The sequence below is a fragment of the Lissotriton vulgaris genome, chromosome 7, assembly GCF_964263255.1.
Source record: "Lissotriton vulgaris chromosome 7, aLisVul1.2, whole genome shotgun sequence".
NCBI classification, from domain to species: Eukaryota; Metazoa; Chordata; class Amphibia; order Caudata; family Salamandridae; genus Lissotriton; species Lissotriton vulgaris.
This window is the reverse complement of record NC_141695.1, coordinates 1497525936-1497539106: the sequence shown is the minus strand read 5'-3', so window position 1 is coordinate 1497539106 and position 13171 is coordinate 1497525936. Positions and strand designations below refer to the sequence as shown.

Sequence of the window (13171 nt, the reverse complement as noted above, 5' to 3'; positions counted from 1 at the left end):
CAGTTTTTTTTGTTGCTCTAGCCCCGCCCCCTCCCCCACTGACCCCGCCCCCACCGGTGCGGCCCTCGGACACAAACCACACTGTAAATTTGGCCCCCGAGAGAAAGTTTGTGAGTACCCATGCTCTAAATGAACTCCAGCGTCAAACGGGGTTAAGCTGCACAGGCTGTGGGGGTGGGCGTTGAAACGACCTTTCTCTCAACCGGCGATGTGAGGAATGACACAAAACCGGAAATGTGGCAAATGCGCATGCACGACACTGCCGCCTGTGTAGACACGGCTCGAGAGCGCTCGCGCTCCCCGCACGAGCCGGCAACCCCTTCTCCCGCTCCACACAGCTACAAGGCAACACACAGGCGCCTAGGCACAGGGAGGTGAACACACGCTCCCACTCCGAACACGCCGCTAGAACGAGCGGAACGAGAAGAGAAAACGGCAACGAAACCGGAGTCGGAGTGCTCCAACAATGCGCAACACAGCGCGTTGCAACGCCAAAGCGATAACTCAATTCAAGTTAAATACACTCAATCAATAAACGAGCAAACATAAAGACATGCAAATACTGGTAAAGGCACTTAACTGGCTGCGGAGCAACAAAGAAAGAGGAAGAAGGACTAGCATTGGGACCTTTTATACTGTAGACTCTATGGTTATTCCCTAGTGTTCATGGGAAATGTAGTTTTTTAGTTATATTATTGGCTGCTGAGCATTTCATTAAAGAAATGAGAAAAGCATAATCGGAGCCTCCTGTCCTGTCATAGAATTTAAGAAAATAATTTCGCATGTGATACATTTTACGTATGCTTCGTTAATGTTGCTACATGCTCGGAGGGTGGGGGGAGGTTGATAACGTGAAAAAATCCTACTGGCTTTAGCACTTCACACAGACAGAAAGTTAGACCTCTAGCTCTTCCTCAGTACTCCGAGGACTGACTGCCTAAGAGGTGGGCTGGGGAGAGAAGCTTGGTGTTCAAACAAAGCAGGGCTACAGCTGCATAGTAGCAACCGTCTTCAAACCACCATTTTATTTTGTTTCTCATCAGATTGTAATTCCTATCGAAATCGTGAGGCATGCAGAGACGGTATTTTGGGGACGATCGTGACGTTCTCGTTGTTACCGTGCATATTTCAAATCATCGTAAACGTGTCTAGTGTTGAAATATATTTTTAAGAAGAATACCCTAGAACAAATTGATGATCTTTGCTTATGTTTATTTTTATTCGGTTTAATACGAACACGTTAGCCTCCGTCGCATTGGTTAACCGTACTGTTTATATTCACTTGGCAGTACCGCTCATGCGTGATTCGCTCAAGTCACACAGAGGCCATGTTGGGTGTGGATGTAGCATAGGGTGGTTATCATTTTTCAATTTACACGGCTTGCGGCCAGACCGAGAACCCCCAATTAGCAAAGCCCACGAGAGGTATAGTGTCTGAGGTCTGTAAGGTGAACGAGGATTGGCTGCAAGCGTTGCGCGTGCGCTTGAGGGTAGCGTAGTTGGCTGTTCAGTCCAGGAAGTGAGTGCAGGTCTGAGGCTGATACTGGTCATGGACAAACTGCACCGGCTAAAGCAGTTCGATGCATATCCAAAGACTTTGGAGGATTTCAGGATTAAGACCTGCGGAGGGGCTGTAGGTAAGAAGCAGTCTTATTACATAGATACTGATTGTTTCATTCAACAAGATATTATGCACTGGGAGAGTTACAGATCATTTTTTGTGAAAATACGGAGAGTGGCAGACAGTTCATGGTTTGAACCATGAACTGACTCCCACTCTCCGTATTTTCGCAAAAAATGGGAGAAACAGACCTTTCGTTGTGAGCATGGGAAAGGTTCCTGGTATACATTTTAGGTGACAGTGTTATTTGGCTGTTAATACATCCAGTTCAATGCATATGGATCATGAACGTAAACATCTCAGATGCACATTTGCTCTTTTTATGAATATTTGACGGTGTGTTGGTTCCAGTGTATATATATTTTCTACTCCATGGATTTATTTGACATTCGTTTCAATGCAGATAAAACTTTTTCTCGACCAGGTCTAGTTGCAGAATTCCTTTCCAGCTGGTAACTGGATTGATTGAAAGGAAACCCCGAATACGGTGTATGTTTATGTGGTTATGGGTGTGTAAGTCAGCAATTTCAGACGTAGAGCCGATCATGTGGTTTGAGTTCATTTTTATTTGATATAAGAGATCTGAAATTATGAATAAACATGTCATAACCAAGGACTGAAAACTTTTACATAGTTTGAGATTGTTATAAAAGTACGTAACACAAATCGATGGAGAATATCTCGCCATTGTGCAAAGTTTTGTTCTGTGTGCTTTTTATACACCGTTTACTACCCCTACGTTTGCACTGGAACACATTTTGCAGTGGCAGCATGCTGCTCTATGTTATGCTGACTGCCTTAGAGACTTGCATAAGAAATTACTGTTTACCATGTTGATTATTACACAGTTTGAAACGGGAGTTGGAAACTATTCTTCATGCAGTTTTTAGAGTAATTCAATGTACGTGGATGTTACATGTCTTTTTTGTTTATTGAGTAGTACGGTTGTTATAAAATGTCATAAGAACATCATGCATTATAACTGTTTTAGAATAAGTGCTCGGATATTCCTCCTCTTGTTCCATTGAAATACTTTATGGCGAAGCTTAGTGGTCTCGTGGGTGCTTGTGCTTTTCGGTCATGTAAGGAACAACGAAGAGGTACTAATAATTCACACATTTTACCTTGAATGCTATGGTACAAATGTACTGCAGTTCCTTAATAGTGAATCCTTATGCTTGTTGTGGAGTACCGTTATTCATGACACCCTCAGCAACTGTCAGTTCTACTGAATATGATTCCAGCCATGTCTGGCCATTGCTCCTTGAGTGGCTCTTGATAGGAGTCTGAGGTTGATAAATTATTTGCCACCTTTTCCAATACCTTTAGGGATTAATGGTGATATTTATGTTGAATTATGTGTGTTCTATAACTCGCTTGTACTGGGGAATAATTGTTCCTATCCTTATTGGGTTATAATAATTAGGTCTGGTCTGTCAATATTTTCGTGGCTTTGGATAGGGAAGAGCAAGGTCTTTTTGTCCGTTTGAAGTCTGGGTGATTGTCAATTGATTTTATCATTATTGGAAGTGAGTTTCTGATTTTTTTCAGCTTGCACCCATCATTCCTGTGAGTGGTTGGTATTAATTACCTAAGAACCAGTCTGGCTTGAAGTGCTGTTTTCTGAGAGCATCTCTTGATCTTTACTTGTAGAAAAACAAAGCCCCTACTGTGTAATGCAGTGGATCTTTAAACTAGATCTTCTGGTGATAATGAGCCAGTGAAATACTTATAAGGCAGGGAGAGGTATGGACTTGGAGCTTTACATGTGGAAGTTGTCTTGCTGCGTTCTGCAGTTCTCGGCAACCCTTAATATAAAAGCAATTGCTGGCTCCTGAGCGTTTCTGTTAAATGGACCCACTTGAAGGGAGCTGACTGGGTCAGGGCTCCCCCGGCGGCTCTCTACGAAAAAAAAACCCAACAAAATACTGGGTGTCCCAGGTGGGACCAGGACAACCAGGAAAACACCCCCACAAAAAAAGTGAATAATAAATGAGCAGCCACAAGCGCTCGTTTATTAGCAAGAAGTACCCTATAATGCATATTTTTAGGTCAAACATTTGAGACCTCTTGTATATACTTTAGTATATGCTTATTATATACTTATATTTGTATGCACTTTGTAGGCTCTGGAGATCAGCCTTAGAACTGGTCTGCTTCCGCTTAGGGTCTATTTTTCTGTTCAAATGCCTCTATTTAACTGTATTGATAAATAAACGTCCACCAAAGGTCAGTAAAACACCAGAATTGCTTTCTGCTGAGGGACTTTCTTTTAATTTTTCTGGCAACTGCCTCCATTTAACTTTCTTGATAGAAATCTACCAGAATCACTTTAGCATTCTCTAGATTCCAGGCCACATAAATTGTCTTACATGAGCACCCATAGACAATAGTATTTTTTTCAAATCTTGCATTTTCAGTGATCTGACCACCGAAGGCCCTGATTTTATATTAAAAACAGAGCTTTGGACTATACCATTTCCCTCTAAAAGGCAATATTTCTCTCCATATGTTCCCATACCTGGCATGTCACGCAGTTTGGTGCTTACTTTCTCTCCATGTTAAAGAACAGTAGATGTTCCAGCACCCAGGCTAATGTGCTGCATAGCTAAATACATATAAGATCCCAAAGGCGAGACCGATTGCATTGCAAATGCTTGTTTGTTTTTGGTGATGCCCCTTGAAGAGGCGTGGCATCACCAAACATTTTGAATGTTGCTGGGGGCTGCAGGGAGTTTTGCAGCCCCCTGCAACATTATGAAAAAAAGTTAGTCTCCTGGGTCATTGAAGCCATAACCCCTGGAGAGCTTACCATATGTTTTTAAAAATACGTCCTTGGCTGGGACGTTTGCTGTACTGGTGGCCTTGCAGTGCTCTTTAGGGGATGCTTCCGTGGATGCATTTTATGTGTCCTGAAGATGTATAAAAACGGCGCACGGATCTCCTGTGGTTGTTTTTATGATTGCATTTTTGGGCTGGAAAATGTTAAAAGACTCAGTCGTGTTATGTTTTTTTTTTTAATAGTGTCTCTGACTATTTACTTAATATTTCCTCCCAAAAAATGTAATAATAAAAGTTATGTAAAAAGAAAGAGTTTGAGACATGTTTTAATAAAATGTTATTACAAAATGTAATTAATATGAATAAACATTGCATTGAGTGAATTATTGAATACAGGTTTGATTAAAATTATTGGTGATTTTTGAAGATGATAGGTCTGCTTAATATATATTGTTATGCTCGCGCCTTGAGAAATGCTACGCAAACAAATGATGGACGGAATGCTGAATGAATCATACATTCACCCCCAGTCAAGAGATCTGGGTTAAATCCATTGTTCTTTTGCTCACCATGCCACCCCAGTTAGACCCAGCCATATGCAAATCAGTCTTGACCCTGTGCCTCATGGGAACAGTCCAGACCGAATTGCCAAGCCAGGTCATCCTTGGACCGTAAACAAGCATCCTGGGACCTGTTTCTGGATATTACCCTTCATCAGCCTGGCTAGTTGTTTTGCATTAAATCCAGTGGCACCGTGAGCAAGATGTCTTGACTGAGGGTGAATATTTTGATTTGTTCTGCACTCCGTCCATCAATTGTGTGTCTTGCACACCTTGAGAAAACCAGTAGGATAACTTTTTTATATTTTGGTGTTCCAGTGGTTTAGAGTTTGCTGCTCAGGGGCCATGACCTCTGGCCAAACCCATGCCATGCTGAGGGGTTTGGGTGCATGTGGGGAGGCCAAAACCCCACCTTGCACGACCAAAGACCATGTACTGTGAGGGATTGGCTGCCTTTGGGAAGAGGTTTGCCGCAGGGCCTGGCTGCAGACCAGGCTCTGCAAGCAACACCCCCACTGCACATAGCTAAAAGCAGTAGGAGATTGGCTGCACACAGGGTTGGATCCAGGCCCTGTAGTCTACCCTCTGTCGCACATGGTCAAAGGCCTTGCCTGGTAGGTAGTTGGCTTTACATATGTTAATAAAATATCACTTTGTTTCAAAAACCCTCGAAATTCACAAAAAAGCCAAATGCTAAAGTGGCGTTCTAGTTGGGTGAAGATGTCAGTTGAAATATGTAATTTTAAACGTACAAAACCACTGAAATTGACCAGCTATAGTTATCTCAAGTTGCTAAATCTCATGCCCTCACTCGCACCCTCGCAGTGAACTGCTATTACCCAATATATTACATCACTCATGACCCCCTGTATGGCACCATTCATAATATCACTGCAACATTTGCAAGGAAATTATTGATAAGAAATTGTACGACCTTCTGACTTTGTCTAGCTGTTTTTGTGCCTGAAATCTGTTCTGCAGCAGAGGGGATGCTTCAGCCACAGCTGCCATGACTCAGTATCAAAAAGTAAGATGCACAGTCGCACAGTTCAAGCTATGCTGTTATTATTTGCCATTTACTAATTGTTCCCAGCACTGCTAGCCAGAAATGAAGTGCCCGACTCTTTGGGCGATGGGTGTCATATACACCCGCAGGATGCACCCAGTACATTGTTATAGGGCTTATGAAACTAAGTTCTTGGGGTAACACCGCTCCAACAAGAACCCACGGTGAGAGCAACATCAATGTCACTTGGTTTCAGCTCGCATCATGATGTTCGGCAATGTGACTGCATCATGGAAGCCTTTTAGAATTGGGGGTCTCTGGTTGGCGCAGTGCAGCACTGGCGACAAGCAGGGACCCTCTCCTCTAAGTCAGGGCAAAGGATTACTCACAGAAATAACCCCTGCTCACCCTCTAGGTAGTGTGGCGCAAGCAGTCTAGGCTAATCTCTAGAGCACATATGGTTAAACATTTGCAGTATCACACACAACAACCACCAACCCACCACACAATGACACCAGACTGTATTTTGTATAAAAATATATCTATTTTATGTATATTTTAGAAGGCTTGTAGATACAGTCTTTGCACTTCAAAAATGATTCCAGTTACTTGTTGAAGTGTCAATACTTTCAACAAGCAATGGAAATGCAATAGGTCTCGCACCATTAGAGTTAGTGCTTTTAGAATTGTTTATGGGTTTTTTTTGTAAATGTTTAGCATTTTTGTTTCCTGTAGCCAATGCTAAAGAATTAAAAATAAAAAAAGCCATAAACATTTCTTAACCCTTTCGATGCTGATGACGAGCTCAGCTCGTCATCACCTACGGGTGTCGTGTGCTGATGACGAGCTGAGCTCGTCATAGTGCCAGCAAAAGTGCAAAATCCAGCACAGGGGGGGGGAAATGGCCAGCAGTCATGTGGTTAAAGCTCTAACTGAAATGGTCTGAGACCTATTGCACTGTGTGAGGGTGAGGGGTTGAGGGTGAGTGAGGGTGAGGGTGGGTGAGGGTGAGGGTGAGTGAGGGTGAGTGAGGGTGAGTGAGGGTGAGTGAGGGTGAGTGAGAGTGAGGGTGAGTGAGGGTGAGTGAGGGTGAGTGAGGGTGAGTGAGTGAGAGTGAGAGTGAGGGTGAGAGTGAGGGTGAGAGTGAGGGTGAGGGTGAGGGTGAGGGTGAGGGTGAGGGTGAGGGTGAGTGAGGGTGAGGGTGAGTGAGGGTGAGGGTGAGTGAGGGTGAGTGAGGGTGAGGGGTTGAGGTTGAGGGTGAGGTGTTGAGGGTGAGTGAGGGTGAGTGAGGGGTTGAGGGTGGGTGAGGGTGAGTTAGGGTGAGGGGTTGAGGGTGAGTGAGAGTAGTTGAGGCTGAGTGAGGGTGAGTGAGAGTGAGGGTGAGTGAGGGGTTGAGGGTGAGTGAGGGGTTGAGGGTGAAGGTTTGAGGGCGAGGGTGAGGGGTTGAGGGTGAGTGAGGGTGAGGGGTTGAGGGAGGGTGAGTGTGGGTGAGGGTGAGTGAGGGTGAGGGTGGGTGAGGAGTTGAGGGTGAGTGAGGGTGAGGGTGAGTGAGGGTGAGGGTGAGTGAGTGTGAGGGGTTGAGGGTGAGTGAGGGTGAGTGAGGGTGAGGCTGAGGTGTTGAGGGTGAGTGAGGGTGAGTGAGAGGTTGAGGGTGTGAGGGTGAGGGGTTGAGGGTGAGGGGTTGAGGGTGGGGGGGTGAGGGGGTGAGGGTGAGGGGGTGAGGGTGAGGGTGAGGGGGTGAGGGTGTCGGGTTAGAGTGAGGGGGTGAGGGTTAGGGGGTGAGCGTTAGGGGGTGTGAGCGTTAGGGGGTGTGAGCGTTAGGCGGTGTGTAAGGTTTCCATCACCTGTGAAACAGCACTGCTGCTATTCTAGCCTATGAAGTCTGGTGAGCTGCATAATTCTACCTACGAACACAACATTTGCCATATTATATTTTTCAACCCTACCTATTCAATGTAGGTGCTCAGTCATAACTTATGACGGAGTTTTTTGACTTGCTATCGGAAAAAAGAAATGATATTTTGACATTTAAAGAAATAACATGGTAGAAGGAAGACAGTTTGAACGTGCAGTTTCTCATTTGTCTACTACACAGATTGCCATTTAATCATTTTAAGAGAAACTGTTAAAAAAAAAAAAAGTACAGAACCGATCGCTTTTTAGCAAAGCACATGTTGTTAACTTCCCCAAGATACTTTGCTTGCTGAAATTCAGTACAGGTACTACACCGGACCACTTTCAAAGATCACCATTCGCCACTGATTCCATCCCTCACTTGGCTCTCTGTATCACAATATTCCGGCGATTGCTAACCTATGCATTGTAGATAGGTTAATTCTTATAGGGCTCTATGTATACCTAACCCCAAGTTTGAATTAAACTTTCACAAACGTGTTATTTTAAGTTTCTTTAAAAGTCTGAAGTAACAATTGCAAAAGAAACAAAAAATGAAGGCGTCTTTGACATTCAAAGTTAAAGCAATTGAGACTCCATACACCAAAACAGTAGGATAAAAGTTCATAGTTGCACAGCACTGCCTCGCAGACACGCAAACTTAGCCGCAATACTGGCATGATTTTCATGACCCTTGACATATTATAACCACAAAGGGAATCAAAATGAAACAAGCAGACTAATGAGGTTTGGGCATTAGTACCTTATTAAAACAGATCGTTTACAATTAACTATATAACTAAAATATGGCTACGAAGAAGAATAGACACTCACTGAGGTTTCGAACTAAGAGCATCCTTCAAGCAGAGGCAACATTTACGATTTAGTGTAAACGTGTATAAAAAGTTTCCCCCTAAACAAATGCCTCAAACGCTCTTATTCCCGGTATGTTAAAGATAATACGCAGATCGCCGTGCGTGTATTTTGTCAACCGACTACTAACTGCCATGTGTTTTTTTTCAGTTCTAAACAGTTCAACTGCTGTAGTTGCGACACCCGCACTACCACACCAAGGTGGCGGCCAATCTGTTCGCCATCTAGCTCTGCGTTACATACGGAAGTAAAGCGGATGGGGCGTGCCAACCTTAGGGAATGAGAGGATGCAGACATCCATATTGGTTTGGGAGTATTTCGTAGCTTTGTCATGTTCGCAGCAATCTTAAAGACGTTAGATGGCTAGTCACGCAACACTGTTTAAATAAAAAAAAAATAAAAAGCATGGCGGCCCACTTACCCAAGCCGCATCTTCCCAGTGGGATGGCTTCCAGTTGAATGGGAGACGGTCGCTCGAAACCAGAGGCTGCCAGGCCTTGCAGCACGGTTTGAGACAATAGGAGTGAGCTAAAGTCCACATTCTCCCCAGAGACGAGTACATCCCCGGTGCGCTGCCTTGCACCGAGTTTGTGAGCCGCCTTGTTCCAGGGCTCGGCCATTCTCGTCTTCTCGCGAGTGAACTTGGAGTTCTACACGAGACTGTGGTGGTTTACAAGGTTCACTGGTGCAGGGAATAATATGCATCCAGGAATGCTCCAATCGATGCTTGAATGTGCTGTTTTTGACATAATTTGACCGGGGTTGCTACTTCAGTGATTTTGTCGATGAATTGCGAGTTGCAGATAACACAAAGATGAACTGTGAAGGGTGGCACGAAATCTAGGAAGACATCTTCGGCACTAAACACCCTTAACTGGTTACTGATGTGGTGTCTCGAACAGACGGCGGGCAGGGGAGGGGGCGGAGCGGGGAGAGGGAACAGACGGAGGGAAGGCCAGATAAGGGGAGGGGGGAGGAGAGTAGGAGGAGGAGAGTAGGGGAGGCACGGCCTAGCGGCCGTGCAATCAAGAAGTGAGGGGGCGGGAGAGTAGGCAAGGCAGGCGGCTGGGGGCATGTGCACGCGCTTTTAAGCTCAATGCGCATGCGCATTGAGCTTAAAAGTCACGGGCACTGCAAGGAATCGCCACGATTCCTTGCAAGTTGGGGATAAAGAGTGGATAAGTCCCAATACTCTCGCTTGCTCGATGCGCATGCGCATCGACAGGCGAGACCTAAAAAGGGGTGCCACAGTTCTTGTTAAGCAACTTAAGTTCTTAAAAGGTAAGGTTGTGTGTTTCTCAGCAGTTCCCTGGTGGCCCTACTAAACCTCACGAATCTAGCGGGAGTCGGCGTTCGGTGCGGACACTGTGAGCTCCGAAGTACAATGCGCACAAGGTAAAGGCACTACGAGGCGTACCAGCCTCCGATGAGCAGGCGTACGCTGGCAGTAGATTCGAAGTGCACTGGGAAGCGTACCAGCCTCTGATGAGCAGGCCTTCGCTGGCAGTAGATTCGAAGCGCACTGGGAGGCGTACCAGCCTCCGATGAGCAGGCATACGTTGCAAGTCAGTTTACAGCGCACAATACCTTTTCTTTCTATGTCGGATTCGGTGCGGACGGCTCTAGGCTGTCGTCCGGCGTTGCAGTGTCGTCCTGGAGGGCGGGGTGACGCAAGGGCCACAGGGTCGCTTTCCTTCAGGCTGGCGGTGCTCCGGGGGACACAGGCTCACAAGGGCAGAGTCCTGGGTTCCAAAAGTGGAGTGCAGCAGATTTGGTGATTGCTTACAGCAGGGCTTTTCACGGAAGGCGAGCCCGCGCTTCAAGTCCATCCTTTCTTTACTTTCCACGGGCGGGGGCCAGCAGATTGTAGTGATCGGACGGGTCCTTTGCTTTGCGTTGGGAGCTTCGGCTCATGGAGGCAGTCACAGTGCTTGGGTCAGGCGGCGCTGACCTTTGCTGTGCGAGCTGCGGCTCAGCGGGCAGGAGTTCACGGTGCTTGGCAGGACAGGGGCAGGGCAGGTTCTTCAGAGGGCACGATAGGGACTGTGAGAAGTTGGCCTGATATATGATGTTCACTAGTTCTAGTAACCACCTTGTATCAGTCCAAACAACCCTTATGGTGATTGGTTGTAAGTCAACCTTATAGACCAACTATCCTAGTAGCGTGGACAAAAGCAGTCTTTAGGCTAAACTCTTTATGGCATGTGAAGCCAGCTGTTTTACCACATATAACCTTTGAATACCAAATGAAAAGGGCACCACACAGGTAGTTATGAAAATAAACAGTTATTTATTAACTAACAACACCTCTGAACTCTTTATGAGGTCAGAGGGCTAAGCACATGACAATACTTAAAAGGAAATACGAGTTCGCACAATTTTTACAAGGGCGCCTTAGGGGCGCGGCAAACCATATACTCAAGACAATGGAATGGGAGGAAGGAAAGTACTGTAAGGAGATCCAGAGGCTGGAGGATCGCTGGGACTACGCTACAAACTAGGTAAGTAAGGAGCAGGAGGCCCACGGGACTCACGTGCAGAGTGGAAACTCTCACGCGAAATGCGTACCAACGTCTATGGATCGTACTGTTTAGAAAGTTACGGATTCCGGACGAACCCGGCTGGATGGAGGGAAAACAACAGTGGACCTGAACACTAGGATAGTGTACCCAGACTTCAGCACCTAGAAGCTTTAGTTGCCTAACCCACAGGCTGCGGGTGCATAGGGCTGAAGTTGCGTCAGGTTTGCTGCGTTGATCCCGGTGATGCCTGAAACAAGGAGTTGCTGGCAGGCAGCCAGATGGAGGAGTCCGGTGGTTCCAAGGATGGAACTAGGAAGAAGGAGTCCTGAAAGGGAAGGGGACAGAGTCTCGGTCACTAGCCAGTGACGGTGCTGGAACCAGGAGGGAACCAGATGCTGTCGCCGCAGTCAGGTGAAGGAAGGGTCGCTTCTCTCTGCAGCTGTGTGGACCAGGAATTGTTCTTCACGACCAGGCTGGAGGCACGAGCTGTCCCACGTAGTCTGCTACTGTTGGCGGTGTCGGATCGTCGATCTGGACAGTAGGCCTTGGCAAATGCAAGCCACGCGGTGGAGCAAAGATGGCGTCTGGTGCCGCCCAGGAGGGTCCGGGGTGCTTCTCGTTCACAGGGAAGCAAGGGCCAGTCTGGGGGACCAGACTAGCAGTGTCGGATTCTTCGGGTCGTCGTCTCAGAGGTCACAGGCCAGCCGGCGAGTGACCAGACAACAGGAAGGGCAGCAACCAGGCAAAAGGGCCCCACGCAGATCTCGTGGATGCTGGGGGGCTGGTCTTTGGTGCAGGAGCTGCGTCGGTGTAGGGCTTCTCAAACCCCAATGCACTCACTCGAGGATCCCTCGGCAGTCGTGCTGGAAGCGCTGTGCAGGTTTTCTCAAGATGGCCGTCTCCACGTTGCTCGTCGCACCCACGGGTCCCAGCTGTGCTGTGGGTAGAGGTCAGAGAGGTCTGGAGGTCCGGGTCTTGTCGAGCTGGGTCGTCGGATTCCGGGATGGAAGGACTTACAGCAAACCGCACAGGAGCTTGATGGTGCCTGCGAAGCAGGATGGTCACTCCCTGACCATAGGGGAGATTCTTCAGTCTTCTGATGGTTCAGGAGGGAGAAGGTCAAGAGTTCTTCGTAGAAGTTGTCAAGAGTAATCTGATTTGGAATGGGACTAGCTCCTACCTTTATCCGGCTAAAGGGGGCTGCACTACGACTAAGTCCCTCCTCTGGGTGGGACCAGGAAGGGGGGTGGTCACACCCCCTTTCCTTTGTCCGGTCTGTCGCCAGCTCTGGGGCTGGAGTGCCCTAGGAACTGGTCCTGACCAGTGTATGCACGGGGCACCTTGTGTGCCCCAGGCATGTCTCATTCCTTTGAGCCCTGTCCTACCTAATACACAAAATCCTGTCTGGGGAGGTGCTAGCACCTCCCAAGGCAGGAAACCCTTTGTCCAAGCCTCCCTCGCTGGAAGGACTCCCAGCAGCAGGAGGTCAGACTTGTGTCTGTGGTGGCAGCATCCATTTTGTGATGCTGAGGCTTGAGATAACTTTAACCGGGGTTCACAGTTACATACATGTCGTGTCCCTCTAGAAGGGTGGAATGCTAACCCCGTCACCAGAATTGGCGAGGGGTTAGTATTCCAATTCGTATGACACCTTACTCGACATGTTTTGATAATGCGATACCAAAGTTAGCAAATAACCGCGAGGATTATAATGCACTTAAGAGTATATGGTATGCGATATCATGGAACAGCTATTAGGACTTGGTTCCGCAAGCTGCAAACGGGCTCAGCTCATGCCAGAGCACCATCTCACATAATTCCAAGCACTCTGCCTTCAGGATTCATAAGGCCTGCCATAGGAGTGACTGATAGGAATATATGTGTCCATTTTAGGGTTAGGTATAGAGATACTGTA

The 13171-nt window shown here is 46.9% G+C and overlaps 1 protein-coding gene across 1 annotated transcript in view; it reads left to right on the top strand.

Moving 5' to 3' along the window:
* Positions 1-1455: 1455 nt before the first annotated feature.
* The window catches only part of ERGIC3 (ERGIC and golgi 3), a 334632-nt gene continuing 322916 nt past the window's right edge, over positions 1456-13171 (top strand). The window contains exon 1 of the mRNA XM_086932316.1: positions 1456-1637. Within this exon, the coding sequence (XP_086788442.1) occupies positions 1550-1637 (88 nt within the window). The 5' untranslated portion in view covers positions 1456-1549. The remainder of the gene's footprint in view (positions 1638-13171) is intronic.